Here is a 17229-nt window from a genome sequence, read left to right as displayed (position 1 = left end):
ACACACACACACACACACACACACACACACACACACACACAATGGGCACTTGTCTGCAGCTAAAGCCTGTGGTAACTGTAACCCAGGGCGGGCTTTTTGCTGACTTTGTTGCTCTCTGGCCAATTTCCCTTCTCCCAAAGTGAACTCTAAGTTAGCCCAACATCATGGCCTTTAACCACAGTGGCAAGAGGCTAGAGAGACAAATTCAGGAACAGCATAACTCCGGGCCAGCCAAAAGGTTTTGGCCACCAAGGCTCCTACCCAGAGAGCACATGTCGGTTTGCTGCACAATGAAATCAACAGAACAAAAACAAACACGGAGAAGGTGACCGATTTTCACTTTCTATATGGGAAGAGGACTTTCACTGGCTCGCTGACCTTTCTCCTCTTCTTCGGAACATCAAAGGTTTGCTGACTGTCCACGAGTTCCAGCCTTTGCATCTGTGGGAATCAGCAGAGAGAGACAACGTTCAGCAACGATTTCTGGGTGCTCTAAGGCACCAGGCTTTTTATCCCTTGAGCTGTGTAACGGATCCCAACCTGCACTTCAAAGGGCTGGCTGGTTTGGCCCTGCACGCTGGTCCTGCTGCCAGTATCAGAGGCTGGCATTCCAAGTTTCAGGAGCTGGAGTCCCCTGGAGGCAGCCGACTTTGGGGACAGATCTTTGGCTCTCACAAGTGAATCCTGTACATCCAGCTCTTGAGGGGAGGGTTGATTGTCAAGGTGTGAAGCCAAGAGAGGAGCAAATTCCTGATTGTTAGGTCAGGAGAGCTCTGGGGTGCCAAAATGCTCCAGAGGGGAAGAAAGCGAGTGATTTCCACACATGTTAGCAGAGGCATCTAGGCTCACCTTTCCCCTATGAACGAATGAATTCGGCCAGCACCCTGCTATCTCAGCCCTTAGAGCTACCCTGCCCCCACCCCCCATTATGTAAAGGGGCATATACATAGAAGACTGAAGGGTGAATCAGCACGAACAAGTCTCTCCTCTCATTCTCCTCAGCTTTAGGGAGGATTGGGGATTAGAATCCTGCTTCCCTAAGAGCAGAGTCAGGTATATTATCTCTCCATGCAATGCCAGTGTCCTCCATCCCCAATTCCAAGAAATATTTAGGACACTTATATTTCTGGCCACTAGATGGGAGAAAAGGGTTGTCCATGTCCTCTTCTCTTCCTCCCCCCTGCCCCCCAGCCCCCCACTCCCCAGAGTGGAAAGATAAATTTTAAAAAATTTTTTTCCAATGTACCTAGTGGGAGAAGGCTGCCACACATACTAGAATCCATAACAATATTCCCTTTGCCTCTTGTTGAAACTATTATTACTATTTCTGATATGTGGTGAAAAATTACAGGGGGTAGGAACTGTGAATTCAGTGGGATGGGGAACTCCCAGGTGAGGAAAGTCCCTCTACAAATGAAGGTGGGCGCCTTCTCTGAATCTGTAAGATTCAGTCTTAGACAGCAGCCTGGAGAGCTGAAAAGTTAAGAGATTTGCCCAGGGTCACAAAGAAAGTATGTGCCCCAGGGGGAACTTGAGCCTGGGCCTTCCTGGCCATCTTTCCACAGCAGCACTAAGTCATGCAGCCTCCACAGCAAGGGAATAAAGCACTTACATGCATACCAGAAAGGGACCAAAATGCCTAGAGGGATGCCTTGCTAGTTCAAGAATCAGTTTCTCCTTGGTTTTTGAAAGCAATCGGGATAATTGGTCACAGTAGTTTTACACTGGCCCTAGCGAACAACCACTCAAATTCACTCCGGCTTCAACCAAAACCTAGACTGTTTAAAACAGTAAAACCCTGAAAAAATAAATAGAACTTCTTAACAAATCACCGGTTTGCTTATGTATGTAAAATTTTAGAATGACCTACTCTGGACGAAACGAAATCAGGCCATACAAAACACAAAACACAAAAACAAACCTCTTTATTGAGAAAATGAATTCGTTATAGTATGGTTAGATGAAAAATGACACGCCAGAATTCAGCTTGTGTGAAACCTCATTTGGGGATATTTGCTACTCAAATACAAATCACTGCCATTTATTAAATCTGGGTATGGGGGTAACAAGGACAGAGAGGTGTCTCTTTTTCACAAGAGGAGACAGATGTAAGTTGGAGACCTCAAATGACAGGCTGGCCTAATAACTTAAGAGTTTTTGCTTTGCTCTATTATTCAGGAAACCAGAATTTGATTGGGAAGCTCAGAAAAGCAATTTTATTGCAGTGAGTTGGTCAGAATTTTACCCTGTTTACATATACCACTCCCAAGATGGTGAGACTTGAAAACTGCAACTGGTTTATAAGAAGCTAGAAGGTTCAGAAACAGTTCCAGGAACAGAAGTGATTCCCTGGGGACATTTCTTAGGAAGAATCATAGAATTTTACACCTAGAAGGGGCCTCAGTCCTTTCTAGATCTCATTTGCCAATGAAGAAACTGAAAGCCAGAGCGGGGAGGGAAGTGCGCTAACTATAATCTCTGTACAAATCAACTTTCTTTCTTCACCAGTGAAATAAGAACTAGACGGTCACTGAGATCTTCAACAGCTGTAAAAGTCTATAATTCTTTGGAAATAGTTTTGAACCAATCCATGCAAAAGAATGTTTGAGAACCATGCTGTGGAGGTGTATTTAGTACTTCTAATAACTATGCTGGGTGACAGAAGCCACATCTGTAAGGCCAAAGCAAACTGAGTGTTCACATATCCAGCGAGTCTGGGACAGTCTAGACTGAAAATGTGGATAATTCAGTCTACATCAGATGACTGTCTTCTGATGCATCGCTCGTTCTATTTAAGGAAACACAATCTTCTGGGTCATTGTCAGACATTCTACACAAAACAATCACTTAGCTAAACTCTGAAGAATGATGATCCTTTTGCCTATAAATTCTAAAGGAGTTTTCTCAACGGAGCAGACTATCTGCATATGTTTCTGTGAAGAGTCCCAGCAGCATCCTTTCTGCTTTATGAAGCCAACATCAGGGATTTTCTACTTTAGTTCATATAATATTTGCTAACATAATCTCCTTCAGAGAACTAGAGGCCCACCCTTAAACATAGGGGGAAGATGTACACTGCCTCTTGTGGGTTTGGAGGCACACAGAAGGCTTGGATTTATAAATATCTGCCTTACCTGTTCCCTCCTCCCATCTTGCCGTGGCATCTGAAATTTTACCAATGTACAGTATCAGAGTCCTCCTATATAATTGGAGAGAGCTGGGCTAGATGACCTCCAAGGTCATCTGACATTCTCCGTTCTAAGGCCCCTCCCAGTTCCAACATTCCTTGTTCTTTACTCCATTTTGGGATAGTCTCAGAAAAGTGATTTTTCTCATTTACTATATTTCTTATTTTCATTTTTCTTTGTTCTTTCTCATCCTCCTTTTCTAACTGTTGCTAGTTCTCTGAAGCAGAAAATTAGCCCAGAGAAGGCAGAAATGCAGCAGGGCCCAAGGTATGACATCCTGGGTCACCAGGGATCTTGACCAAAGTCACAGGCCTCTCCTAGCTTTAACATCTAGAAGAAAGTCTCAGGCTATGTCTTCAGCAAGTTCTCCACTGCCTACCAAAAGTAAGGAGCCACCAGCATAGTTGGCTCTAGTTTGGGTTGCTGGTCCAGAGAATCCAAGAGCAGCCATCTTGTCACGGGATCAGAAATGGATAACGAGGCGGGCCTCCTCAGTTATTGGTAATGACAACTCAATCATCGGTCCAAGCCTGAGAGGATGCCACCTGGCAGTGGCCAGTTACGGTATTTCCCCCTAAAGATCCCAGGCAGGTGCATCTGGTCTGCTGGATGCCCAGTGGATGCCTGGGATCTAAGTCAACAGGACTGGTTGTCTTTCCTCCCTCTCTCCAGGCAGTGTGGGGAGGTTAAAAAGTAAGAGAGATATTTTCCTCCACAAATGAAGATTTTAGAGAGTGCCTCCGTGCAGGCTGCAGCAATTCTGTCCAGAGGCCGCCATTGACTACGCTCATCTTTATTACCCAGATGTGTTTATTACTCTGATCTGTTGGCCTGCCTCTAGCTACTTAGGATGAAAGCTGGATTGTGAAATGAGTTCCTTTCCTCAAAGCTGGAAAGCTGATGAAGGAACATGCTTTGAGGTTGACTTGCTTTACCTTTTAACAGCCTAAAAACACTATTCGATATTTAAGGGGATTTTAAAAATCTATTTAAAACACATCCATTGCTTTCTCACTTTCAAGTGTCTAGGTGATTCTGTGTGAACTCTGTAACAACCCAGATATGTAGAGGTTAAAACTCTGAAAGAAAAAAGCAAAAAAAAAAAAACCCACAACAAAAATAATGATAGAAATGAAAAGGGTTTTTATCTCCCTCTCTGGCATGAGTAGAGGAAACCTACAGGCAGTGACATGATGGTGTCACTAGATGTACCAAGCTTAACACAGGCTTGCTGATTCTTCAAAAAGGAGATGGAAAGATAAAGACAGCAGCTATAGGATCGGTCATGTAATACACTGGTTCTCACAGACTTGCTATGTAGGTCACTGGCTTGAATCTAATTGTCTACAAAGTGCCTTCAGTGGGTACAAAAATCAGCTTGCCTTTAGTTTAATTATAGAAACTGTTACATAGAGAAATGTACCTCCCTCCCCAATACTGTGCTGGTATGAGCCTAATTCAGCTGAACACGCACTTATTAAGCACCTACTGTGTACTAACCACTGAGGACACAAAGGCAGAACTGAAACTGTCTCTGCCTTCAAAGAGCTCACATTCTACTGAAGGCCCTCTCTCATCTGCCAGCCCCAAACCACTTTTTGTGGGTAACCTCCGCAGGCAGACACAGGACGAAGGAGACAGGTACTCAACTTTGTTTCACTTACTGAAGTACTTCCTCCACATCACCGTAAAGCTTAACCATTTCATTTCCAAGAAGTCCAACTTTCACTTTAAATCAACACTAAATTCACTTGAAAAAGATCAAAGAAATGAAAACCCTTGTAGATGAAAGGTGGTGGTAGGGAAGGGTTAAGTTTTACATAAGGTTCCAATTTGACAGGACAAATCTAGGATACTACCATAGAGGGCCCCACTCCCTTTGGGGGTGCATCACACCTCTACCCAGGCCTTCTCCTATTACCCCAACCACTCTTACAATCACACCCACGACCCAGTGCGTTGGGGCCTTCCTCTCTTGACATTGCATGGATGGGAGTGGAACGCATGGGTTTTCCATCTCTTGAGCATGACCAGCTCACCTCCTTTTCCCGGCCTACGTCCACAGCCCTCATGTTGCCCCTCCTCCCCAGCTACTCATTGGTAATGTGTTACCGCTGACCACCAGGCATGCCCTTCAAAACCCTGAGGCCCTCCACTCTTTGGTGCCTGTGCTATTTCAGGAGTCAAAGCTGCAGAGCATCACCAGAAGAATGAGGATGTTGAGAAGATGGGCCTGAGTTTCAGGGGTTCTCCTGGGGCCGTGAAAAACATTGTGTGGTTTCCCAGAAGCCATCTGGCCTACTCCTCTCCTCCTGTGTTTCAATTCTGGGTCTAGCGCATTGACCAATTATTCCAGTAACATGAATTTTATTTTTATACAAGTCCTCAGCAATAAATGAAGCATTTCTGTAACCTTTGTAAATACAGACTTTTTCTCATAACAGCAGGAAGACTTTTCTAAGATGTCAGTTTGGTCTAACATAGGCCATTCCTGTTTCTTCATCATCTGCTTTCATTCTGAGTGAACCACTGGCTTTCTTGCTCCAGGAACCAAACCTTTCTTTCCATTTGTCTTTCTAACACTTGCAGTAAACAATTACAGTGCCTTCTTCAAACATTTTCTTTTTTTTTTTTTCATTTCAAACATTTAATAAGCACCTGCTATATGCTCTGCTAGGCAGCAAGCCTGCCAAGATATAAAATATCCTGTCCTGTCCCTCAAGGAGCTTATATTCTAAAAGATAACAAATAAGGCTGAGCCAAGAGAAAATGTAATAGGAGCAAAGCAGAGATCCAGACAAGGTGCTCAAGGAAAATGAAGGCAAGATTAGCTGGCCATATCTAGGAAAGCTTCCGAGAGAAAGAAGAGTTAGCCCCTGAGCTGGTCAATGAAGGAGGAGGAGGATTTCAACAGAAGACAACAAACAGCAGATGTGGTATGGCGAAAAGAGGATCTTGAATAGGAAGAGCTGGGTTTGAATCCTGGCTCTGTGACTTATTAACTGTGTGACCTTGGTCAAGTCCTCTCACTTCTTTAGGCCTCGGTTTACTCACCTGTAGAATGAGGGGGTTTGATTAGATTATTTTAGAGGGTATCTATTTTCTCACTCTGGATCCCAGGAACTTTCTATATTATTAAGAAGAGTTGACTCCTTTGAAACTATGCAAAAATCAATCTGTTGATTACTCCAAATATTTTATTGATTTAGGACCAGGCGTGCCCACAGGAAATGCACCTGAAGAACTTAAATAAGCTAGAGACTTGCTGGCAGGACCAACCTCATGGAAAGCAGACTAGGCATCTGTTTATTGCAGTGTGATTTATAGGGCCCCAAAATGCCCTCATTCTTCCAAAATACCAACCTCCCTCTGAAATACATAAATGTCCCACGTTTTCCTAAAAGAGGGGGTGGGGAGAGAGCACCAAGGACCGAAGGGGAGGGAGCTGGGGTGGGGGTAACCCAAGCAGCAGGTAAGGGACCTAAGTCTTTGTTTTGTACCCATTTCATGGTCTTGCCTATGGTAAACCCTAGCTGTCCACCACACTTCTCGGAATCTTCACCGTTGCCTGGGCTACATGGAAGCCTCGGTATATGATACAGCAAACCGAAGGAAGACAGATTCTATAGTCTTGAAGATCACTTTAAAAAAAAATCTTTGGAATCATCAGTGAGAGAAAAACCAAAGACAAGCACCTTCCATGGATAACTAAAACCATAGTTAGAGAAGGTTCTCTCCAGCATTCGCCCCTCATCTGTTTGTTAATCAGAGAAGCGTCTCCAAGAGTCTTTCCTAGAATCCATTTCCCAGAACAGCAGATCGCAGTCTTTTCGACTGGGCCTTTTTCTCTGTCTTCTGGGTGTCTTGACCAATCTTCTCTGCACTTTAGCCCTTGCTGGGAGGCTATGTCTTCTTTTTACTGTCTGAACCATGTCAAGAACGAGGAAAGTGGAATTCAGAGTGCTATGAATCTATTTTCTTAAAAAGAAATATAACATTGTTTAATGTAAGCAGCAGAGGAGTTTATGCTATGAAAATACAGTTGGGTTATATAGCTAAAGCACACCATACTGTACATATTTTCCAACCTATAAATATTTTCCATGCTGTGGTAGAACTACTGAGTTTCAAATGAAGCAATATTTCTTTATAAATGCAGCCCTGTCTCCAACTCTGCTGGGTCGCCTAAGCCCAGCAGAATATTGTGGGCATCCCGGGGCCTCTGGCCAGACTCAGTATTCCCTGTAGTACCTGAGGTTTTCAGAAGCCAGAATCAGAATTAGGAACCCAAAGTCAGTGCCTGCTGCTTCCAAGGGAAGGAAGAGTTTTTTCTGACTTTTCATCTCCTTTTTTTTTCTCTGCCAGTTGAAGTGACTGGAAATATTGAGCCCGAAGAAGAAAAGTCTTCAGGAGGCCACAAGGGCAGGCCTCAGGCATATGAAGTCTGTCAAGTGGCAGAAGGATCACCTGCTCTGCTTGGCAGAACTCGGAGTAAGGGGGAAACATTTCGGATCAATGTAAAGAAAAACCTCCCACCTATCCGAGTCACCCCCAGTGGACAGGGCTGCCTTACACAGCATCAACTTTCCCTGTGCTTGAGGCCATCAAGTCAATAAGCATTTATTAAGTGCCTACTATGCGCCTGCCAGTCACTGTGCTAAGTGCTGGGGATATAGAGACAAAAACAGTCCCTGCCCTCAAGGAGCTCCCAGTCTAACGGAAGAGACAACATGCAATCAACTCTGTGCAAACAAAATACTTACGAGGAAATGAGGCAACGTCAGAGGGAAGGCACTAGCTTTAAGGGGGATCAGGACAGGCTTCTTGCAGGAGGTGAGATTTGAAGTGAGCCTTAAAGGAAGCCAGGAAGCGAGATGAGGAAGAAGAGAGGACAGAGGCACAGCCAGAGAAAGGGCCCAGAGCTGGGAGACGGAGTGTTTGGTGTGAGGAACGTCAAGGCAGCCAGTGTCACTGGATCATAGGCTCTGGGAGGGCAGCCAGGGGTCAGAAAAGCGACCTCTCAGGCCCCCAGGCTCCCAGCCCAGGAGCCACGCTCAGCTCCTCACTGTCCCGCACTGCCCATAGCCAGTCTGTGGCCAAGGCCAGCCCGTCGATTTCACCTCGGCAACATCTCTGCCCCTGCCCTGGTGCACACCCTCATGCCCTCTCACCTGGACCATGGCAGCAGCTGCAGGGGGTGGGGCGGGGGGCGATCTGCCTGCCTCAGGCTCTCCCCACTCCAGTCCACCCTCCATGCACTCACTAGAATGATTTTCCTAAAGTGCTGCCTGACCATTCCACTCCCTTACTCAACCAACTTTGGTTGCTCCCAGGTGCCTTCAGGATCAAGAAGAAGAGTTCTGTTTGGCACCCAAAGCCCTTCACATCCTGCCTCGCCCCCAACACATTCTCTTTGATCCAGTCGCACGTGACTCTCCATCTCTCGGTTCCCGACGCTTTCTCGGACTAAACGCTCTCCCCTCTCGTCCCGGCTCCCTGGTCTCCATGACAGCATTCAAGCCCCACCTTAAGCCCCACACTGCCCAGGAAGCCTTCGCCAGTCCTTCCCAGTTTCAGTGCCTTCCCTCTGCCAGTTCCTGATTAGCCTGTCTATATCCTGTTTGTACACATTGGCTTGTGTGCTGTCTCTCCCATTGGACTGGGAGCTCCTTGAGGGCAGGGACTGGCTTTCGTGTTTCTTTGTAGCCTTGGCATTTCAGCAAGTGCCGGGCACATAGTAGGTGCTTAATAAACGCTTATTGATTAACTAACTGGAAGGGTAGGAGTAGGAGGGCACCAGGTTATGAAGGACTTTAAACTACACACAGATTTTATATTTATGCCAGAGGGATTAGGGAGTCACTGCAGCTTATCTATACCCAGACCTACATTTAAAGATCGTCCATTTGACAAGCAAATGGAGCCTGGACTGGGATGGAGGGAGACTTGAGGCAGCAGGCTACGGCAAAAGTGGAGGCATGAGGTGAGGGCTGCACCATGGTGCTGACCATGTCAGGGGAGAAAAGAGGGAGTGCCGGGGAGCTGCTGCAAAGGTGGAAACGACAAGTTGAAGCAAAGTTGGTATGAATACTTGTCGCTGGTGGCACAGACAGCTTCCTTGTATGAGCAGGAGGCGGGACAGACGGTCTTAGAGGTCCCGTCCAATGGAGACTCTCTGATTCCCACTTAATTGCCCTGATATTCAGGTTTCTTGTTACACTCACTCGTTAGGAAGGAGAAAAAAGAGGAAACTGGATCTTTAAGTGCTTGCTTAGAATCTAGTTTTGAAAAAAAAAAAAAAAAAAGAGGGAGATTTAGAAGAATAAATGAGTTTAGGCAGGAAGGTTATCACTTTTCCAGGTGACCAAAAATACGACCTTGTAGTTTCTGAAGACAGATTCTATTACTACTGAGGAGGAAACTTCTAATCACATGTTGTATTGAAGTATCTCAAATTGTCCCCTTCTCTTCAGCCACGCAGACACGGTGCTATAGGTTAGATCCTCAACACATGTTCCAGAATTCTGGTCTCCCCAACTTCTAAAGCCAATTTGTCCATTTATCTCTCACACAGGTACCCACATAATCTTTTTACGTGTAGGCCTGACCATAATGATATCATATATATGGGTATATGTATTGTGTGTGTATAAACGTGCGGCAGTGTGCTACGTGCTTCGGATGAAAGGACAAAAAAGAAATCGCCCCTTCCTCCGAGGAGCTTGCCTCCCATCTCCTTCATGCCTGCCATGCTCACTAGACCCTGTCCTCCCTATTGCCACCTTGCAAAATCCTCCTCCTCCTCAAGGCCCAGCTCAGCAGCCTCCTCGTCTGGAAAACCTTTCTGGAGACCTCTATTCCTAAAGCACCTTCCCCCAGCTCCCTCCTGTGTTCTCACCACATTCTACCTGGTAACATTTTTCTCTGTGTACTTCATATTCCCTCCCACCCCCAGAAAACCAAGTTCTTTGAGGGCCAGAACTGTGGAGGTTCCATCTTCGGATGCCCAGAGCCCAGCCCGGTGCTGGCTGAATTGAAATTAATGCAGTAGCACCAGTTCCACAGAAAAGCTTGCTGCAAAAAGTGCTGACTCTCCAGAAATTGCACTTTCCATGTTTCTTATCAATGTGGACACTGAATTAATTCGGGGAAGAAAAGCGGGTAGATAATTTGTAAACATCTCCTTCTGCAAGGCTGGACTGATTCCTCTTTCCCCAACAGGTTCTCTCTGTGGCACTTAGTTCACTAAGGGGGGGCCTCTCTGTGGGTGACGGGATCCTCTGGCCACCTTTCTGCCTTCCTCCATACTCCAGTATTCCAGCTGGATGGCACAATGACACACAAGCCACGTCTGCCTGCCCAGCCCAGGCTCACCACGAGAGGTCTACTCTACCTCAGGGGGCTTCCTCGTGTTTGTGCAGGGACTGTCCGTCAAGTATTCCTCACTCTTGCCACGTGAGGAGTGTACGTTTCTCTACTGTACATTTTGGATGACATCCTTTACAGTACTCCTTCTTCATAACTTATCATTTGTCATGTGTTGCAGCTAGGTGGCACGGCAGTGGATCGTGCACCAGGCCTGGAGTCAGGAAGACCTGAGTTCAAATCCAACCTCAGACACTTACTAGCTATATGACCACTTCACCTGGTTTGCCTCAGTTTCCTCATCTGTAAAATGAGCTGGAGAAGGAAATGACAAACCACTCCAGTATCTTTGCCAAGAAAACCCCAAATGGGGTCACTAAGAGTCAGACACGATTGAAAGGACTGATCATCCACAACAAATGTGTTGCACCCTACTCACTCCCTTTGGGTGATCCTCAACTTTAATTCTTCAGAGAATACAGTATTCTATGAATCACTGCTATACAACACCAACATGGAAATACTACTGTTAAAAAAATAAGACTTTGTTTGCAAGGGCTCTTAATTTGGGGACCATGAACTTGTGTTTTAAAATATGTTGACAACTGCATTTCAATAGAAGTAATTTCTTTGGTAATCCTCTGTATTTTATCTCATGCTTTTCCAAACATCATTCTGAGAAGGAGTCTGTAAACTTCATCAGATTGCCAAAAAAGATTAAGAACCCCTGTTTTAGGGAGAAGCTTGGGGTCATTATAAGAACTGAGCAATTTCCCAATGACAATCCAACCTGCTCTTCTCCTGTTCAATTCTGAGCCCAACTCCACGGTCCATTTGCAGCAACCGTCCAAGATACGTATATACTAATGGACAAATAGGAGTCACAAAGTACTTAAATCTACAAACCATCAAGCAGTGGAGTTGCAGGCCAAGCACAGGCCCCCTAATCAAAGGAGCCAGGTTTGATCTGCTACTATGTGACCTTAGTCAAGTCACTTGTCCTCTCTAGACTTCAGTTCCCTCATCTGTAAAGTGGGGGACTTTTTGAGGTAGGTCCTCTAGTGGGTTCCCTTCCATATTCTTGGTAAGTACAGGGTTCCATGGAAGAAGCATCCATGGGGTAGGAGGTTAGAGTCCACGCCATGAGTCTAAGGCCTCCAGAGCCTGATGCAGGAACGTGGGAGATCACAGGAATGCTGCAATAACAGATACTGCACTGAAAATACTAGCCTATCGACCAAAGCATGGGAGTCTCTCATATCTGAAAGTTCAAACTGGACATTAGCATTAGCCAAAATTAATGTTGGAATTTTCATTATGTCCAAAGCATTATCTCCAGAATTACTCGTTTCCCCCCCAATATTTTCATTGTCAGATTATAGGCCCATCATAGGGCTGATGAAGAGGGGAGGTTCCCTTTTTCCTAGACCTATTTCTGTTTCACTTCAAACTCTGGCCTCACTCTTTGGTGTGCCTTTAATAGGCATGAGGGAAATTAGACTAAGTTGAGGGAAACATTTGTTTGAAAATGTTTACCTTAGAGTTGGAAAAGCTAAAAAAAAATCAGTCAAATATTCAGGGTGCTTACATTCTAGTAATGCTTAAAAGAGGCATTTCAGTCCAAACTGAAATTTATCCTCCCAAATCCCACCCAAGAAGCAATTAATATGCTTGAAAGAGTCTGGCTCCTTTCCTATGGAGAAGGAGCACGGTATGTTGGTTACATGGAGAATCAGAGGCGTCCATCACTGACTCGCTGTGTGATTGTAAGCAAGCCCTTTACTCTCTCTGTCTAAGTTTCCAGCACCATAAAAAAATGGGGATAATAATATTTGCCATGTACCTCACAGGGATGTTTTGAGGATTAATGACATAACGTCTGTAAAGAGGTTGGAGCTCCTTGGAAAAAAGACACTACATAAATATAAAGTAGTCTTATATTTAGGCTTTGCCCAAAATGAGAAACCTGGTTTCTCTCTGCTTATGAGGTCATCAGAGATTTTGTGAAATGTACACCGACACCTACTGCCTGAGTCTTGGTGGTGATATTGTAGACGTCTGACAAAGCTCCTTAGACCCACCTGGTCAAAGAGATGACCGAGGGCCCGTTCTCTTTGTCATGGACAAAGGGTCTAGGGACAGTGCTCCACTTCTCCAGGGAATGAATCTTGGACAGGGAGCACTGTAATGGTTCCTCGGGCTTCTAAGGAATGTAGTAGGATATTCTTGGAATGTTTTGGCTTAAAATGAAACAAAAGTCCAGTCATTTCTTGGATTAGGATTGAAAGGCTAAATTTGCTTTCAGACAAAGAAGACTTGGAATTGGGGTAGGAATGGGAAAGCTATTTCTGGGAATAGGGGATTCATATCTGAGTTTGTGCCCTGTTTATCTTGAGGTGGTTGTAGTATGCAGACAGCTGAGTGCTTTGATGGGCAATGTCCTAAATCCTAACCAAAATGTAAGCCCATTAGAAGGGAGAGCCTCCTGGTGATCTTGGGGAGTTCTCAGCTTCAGAACTTGAAGAGCTAACAAAAGAACATGGAGAGCATCTTGTGATATCAGAAGCACCATGAATGAAAGACAAGTCAACGTTATTGACTAAAAGTACATCTACATTTTAAGATAAAATTAGTAAAATGTGTTTGTACATTGAGCCCAAAGAGTCCTCCAACAGCTCTCTTCAGGGAGCGCGTTGTGAGCTTAGTACTATCAAAAAGCATCCACTAGTGATTCTAATGCCATGTCAATGAAACACTCAAAAATTGGGTTGGAAAGTGAAAAATCCAAGCAATAAAGTTTTTCTTTTCTTCTCTGACACTGACTTGACCAGGGTCACACAGCTCATATCAAGTGTCTGAGGCTGGATTTGAACTCTGGTATTCCTAACACTAGGGCCAGTGCTCTATCCACTGTGCCATCTAGCTGCCCCCCAGGTAATAAAGTTTTAAAAATGTTTTCATCCAGATGTTTTGGCCCACACAGATGAGCTTTTCTTTCAGAAGTAGCTCATTTTCCTCCCTGTTGTTGTTTTTAGACCCTGAAATACTGTGTTTTTCTAGAGAAAGGCAATGGAGAAGCCACAGTCATCCCAGCTAGGCACATCTACACTAACGAGCAAGCAAGCATATTTTAAGGAAAACAAGACTCGAGGAAAACATACTCACACATTTTACAAGACCTTTTTGAGTAGAGAAGTGTACATTTTTCAAGCAGAATGCATTTGCTGGGATCGGCTCCATGTACAGACCCTTCCTGACTGTCGTGGCCTACAACGTGCTCCAACAAACATTTGATTCATTTAAGGCCTCTGACTTAGACTCGTGTTTTAGTCTAACTTGCCTCATACACAACAACCAATGTTACCACTCAACTGAAAGTGCTGATTTTCAATATTTGTCTTATGAAAATGTATTATTACTAGTCAATCAGTAAGTATTAAGTGCCCACTATGTGCTGGACCTGTGCTAAATCCTGGGCATATAACAAAAGGCAGAAACAGTCCCTTCCTTCAGGAAGTACTAGACATACAGAGTGGGAGGGGGCTTGGGTCTGTGGTTCCCCCGGCAGAGGGAGCTTCAAGGGGAGGAAATTCCCTCTACAAAGGCAGGTCAGGTCAACTTGTCATCCTAGAGTGTTGCCTAAAGCCCAAAGAGGGGATGTGACTTGGCCAGGGCCAGTATGTGACTGAGATGGAACTTTAACCTCGATCCTTCTGTTCAGGTCTCCACCCACGCCCCCTCACTGCCTGTCTCCAGAGAGTTGAGGGAAGGCCGTCTCTGAGAACAAGGCATTCTCTGCCGGGAGACCAGGAAAGGCCTCCTGCAGAAGCAGGACATAACTGAGTCTTGAAGGGAGCCAGGGATTTGCAAAGGCTTCTTGTTACTAATAATAACAATCATAACAACAATAACAACTGCAGTACTGAAGGTTCTACGCTTTCATCATTCAGGAACAGACTGGGCCTACTCCACACCTCAGCAGACAGCCTCACACAGAGAGAGTGCCCTGTGGCCTCTTCTCTGAATGCAGCTAGGCCATCTACCCCAGAGAATAAAAAAACCTGGAACCTGGGCTTGGCGGCACTCAAAGTCTGGGTAGGCTAGGTTCTAGGTAAAGGGCCTACCTAGAACCAGAACTGGCCCTGCTCAGGCTCAGCCTGCATGGGCTCTGAAGCCCCTTCCATGCCATTATTGTAATCAGGACCTTGTTCTCATGACAGACTTGACCCTGGGACAAGCCTCTCTCCTGCTAGATTTCTGTTCTATTCATTGTTCTAAGGACTACTGTATAAGTGGGCATGATAGGATTATCAAATATATGATCATACAGATATTATACGTGAAAATTATAACAATAGTGGAGATGATGAAAGGGTGAATGAAATAATTTCCTATACCTAGTACCATAGAAAAATTAACCACTCTGGAATCTGAGACTCTGGGTTCAAACACCACCTCAGACTCTGACTCATTTTGCCACCCTGGTCAAACAAGAAAGAAGGTCCTTATTATCAAGCATTGGTGAGGGATGGAAGGAAGAAAACAAACAAGCACATATAAAGGGCCTACTACATGCCAGGCACTGTGCTAAGGACGTCACAATTATCATCTCATTTCATTCTCACAACAGTCATGGGAAGTAGGTACCATTATTATCCTCATTTTACAGCTGAATAAACTGAGGCAGACAGAGGGTAAGTGACTTGTCTGGAGTCACTCAGTTAGTAATGTCTCAGGCTGGATTTGAACTCAGGCTTCCTTTAGTGACAGGAAATATGGTGGGGGTACCTTTGAGAGTAATAAGGAAGTTCAAGAGAGGGAAGGGTGGGAGGGAGAAAATAGTGACTCCTGTTTTGGACATGTTAGGACATCCAGTTTATCTAAAATGTGGCAGCTCACAATGTGGGATTAGGGTTGGAGATATACACACATGTCTACGTCCATATATGAATATCTGACTAGAGCTGAGCATTGAACCCATGGTAGATGGTAAGCTCACCAAGAGCGCAGAGAGAAAAGTAGAAGGTTTGGGACAGCGCATTGCAAGGGAAGAGGGGATGAGTAGGGAGGCTGGTATGGAAGAGGACTCAGCCAAGGAGACTTAGAGAAACTGGTCGGACAGACAGAAAGAGAATCAAGAGAAAGCAGTGTCACAGAAATGAGTGGGCAAGGCCCTTAATCTCCTCAGAGCCAGGCTCCTTCATCTGTAGAACAAGAGGCAGATGCCCATGGAGCAGATACCTCTGAGGCTCCTTCCAGCTCTGGATTTATGATCCTGGGAGCCTGGGCCTGGAAGAGCTATCCATGGAAAACCACCCTTTTTGTCATGAGGAAGGAAAGGGGAAAGATCATTGTTTCAATCTTACAAGGAAAACAATTGTTGCATGCTTTGTGACCGTGTACTTCAATCCATCCTCATGTTTTTGGAAATGGGATAAAAAGAAGACCATAAACTCCCCTTCTGGGGAAAGATACTCACAGTTCTCGAAGATGTTGTCGAAGAAACAGAACAGACAGGGAAGGGAGCCCTCTTGCTGTCGCACAGGCTGACTACAAGGAGCTGCTCCAAAGTGATCAGAAGCACAGAATGTGAAAGCAGGAATGGAGTGAAGAGATCATCTAGATTCTAGACAAAGCCACCTGCCCGCCTCGAGCTCCCCCCTCTTCTCTCACACTTGTCACTGTTGTTCAGTCGTGTTGACTCTTCGTGACCCCATTTGGGGTTTTACTTGCAAAGAGAGTGGAGTGGTTTTCCATTTCCTTCTCCAGCTCATTTTATGGGAAACTGAGGCAAACAGGGTGAAGTGACTTGCCCAGGAGCACACAACTAATAAGTATGAGGTCAAATTTGAGCTCAGGAAGATGACCAGGCACTCTATGCACTGTGGCGCCACCTAGCTTCCCTGAATCGTGAAGTATTTCTGAGCATTTATTATGTGCCCAGCCATGACCGGCAATACACACACACACAAAAAAAAAAAAAAAAAGACACAATTCCTGCTCCCAAGACCTTACAATCTTACGGGGAAAGCAAGAATAACACAGGTGAAATGAAAAATAGTGCAGAAATGACAGTACGTGATAAAATGCTGAATTCTGTGGCACCGACAATAAAGTCATAATAAATCATGTTCTGTAGAAGGAAGGCCTTTCTCAGGTCCTTCCCCCCCCACCCCCACTACTAGAGCCTTCCCTCAGAGATTAACTTCTTTTTACAGGGTGGCATCAAGTGAGTCAATTAATCAATCAATCAGTCAATCAATCAATCAAACTGCCTCAGTTAGCCCTGATATTTTTATCAGGTGAAAGCCAGTCCCCTTGACCCAGACAGAGGTGTGAAAACACACATCCAGTGGGCAGACAGCGGTGTGAACTAGGCACACCAAGGCTTAGGCCCATTATTGAGTCACTCATTGATCAAGGGCATTTTAACTAGGCCAAAGGAAGTCTCTTCAGAGTGTGGACAGACCTGTTCGTGTCCTTTGGGATCTACATGTGCTCATCAGTCAAGTCAGTCAGTCAATAAGCTTTTACTGAGTACCTACTATATGCCAGACACTAATACATAAAAGAGGCAAAAGACAGTGCCTGCCCTCAAGGAGTTTATAATCCAACTGGGGGAGACAAAGAGTAAACATGTACATACAAACAAGCTGTAGACAGATTTCAGAAGAGG

General features: G+C 45.1%; 1 protein-coding gene across 1 annotated transcript in view; it reads right to left on the bottom strand.

The window, feature by feature from the left end:
* Window positions 1-17229, bottom strand: part of HORMAD2 (HORMA domain containing 2) — a 74086-nt gene that overhangs the window by 578 nt on the left and 56279 nt on the right. Inside the window, exon 11 of the mRNA XM_027865288.1 lies at window positions 379-441. Coding sequence (XP_027721089.1) covers window positions 379-441 — 63 coding nt within the window. The remainder of the gene's footprint in view (window positions 1-378; window positions 442-17229) is intronic.

Source organism: Vombatus ursinus, unplaced genomic scaffold (genome assembly GCF_900497805.2).
Source record: "Vombatus ursinus unplaced genomic scaffold, bare-nosed wombat genome assembly UNPS02001287.1, whole genome shotgun sequence".
Lineage (NCBI taxonomy): Eukaryota > Metazoa > Chordata > Mammalia > Diprotodontia > Vombatidae > Vombatus > Vombatus ursinus.
This window is presented reverse-complemented; position numbering and strand designations above follow the sequence as displayed.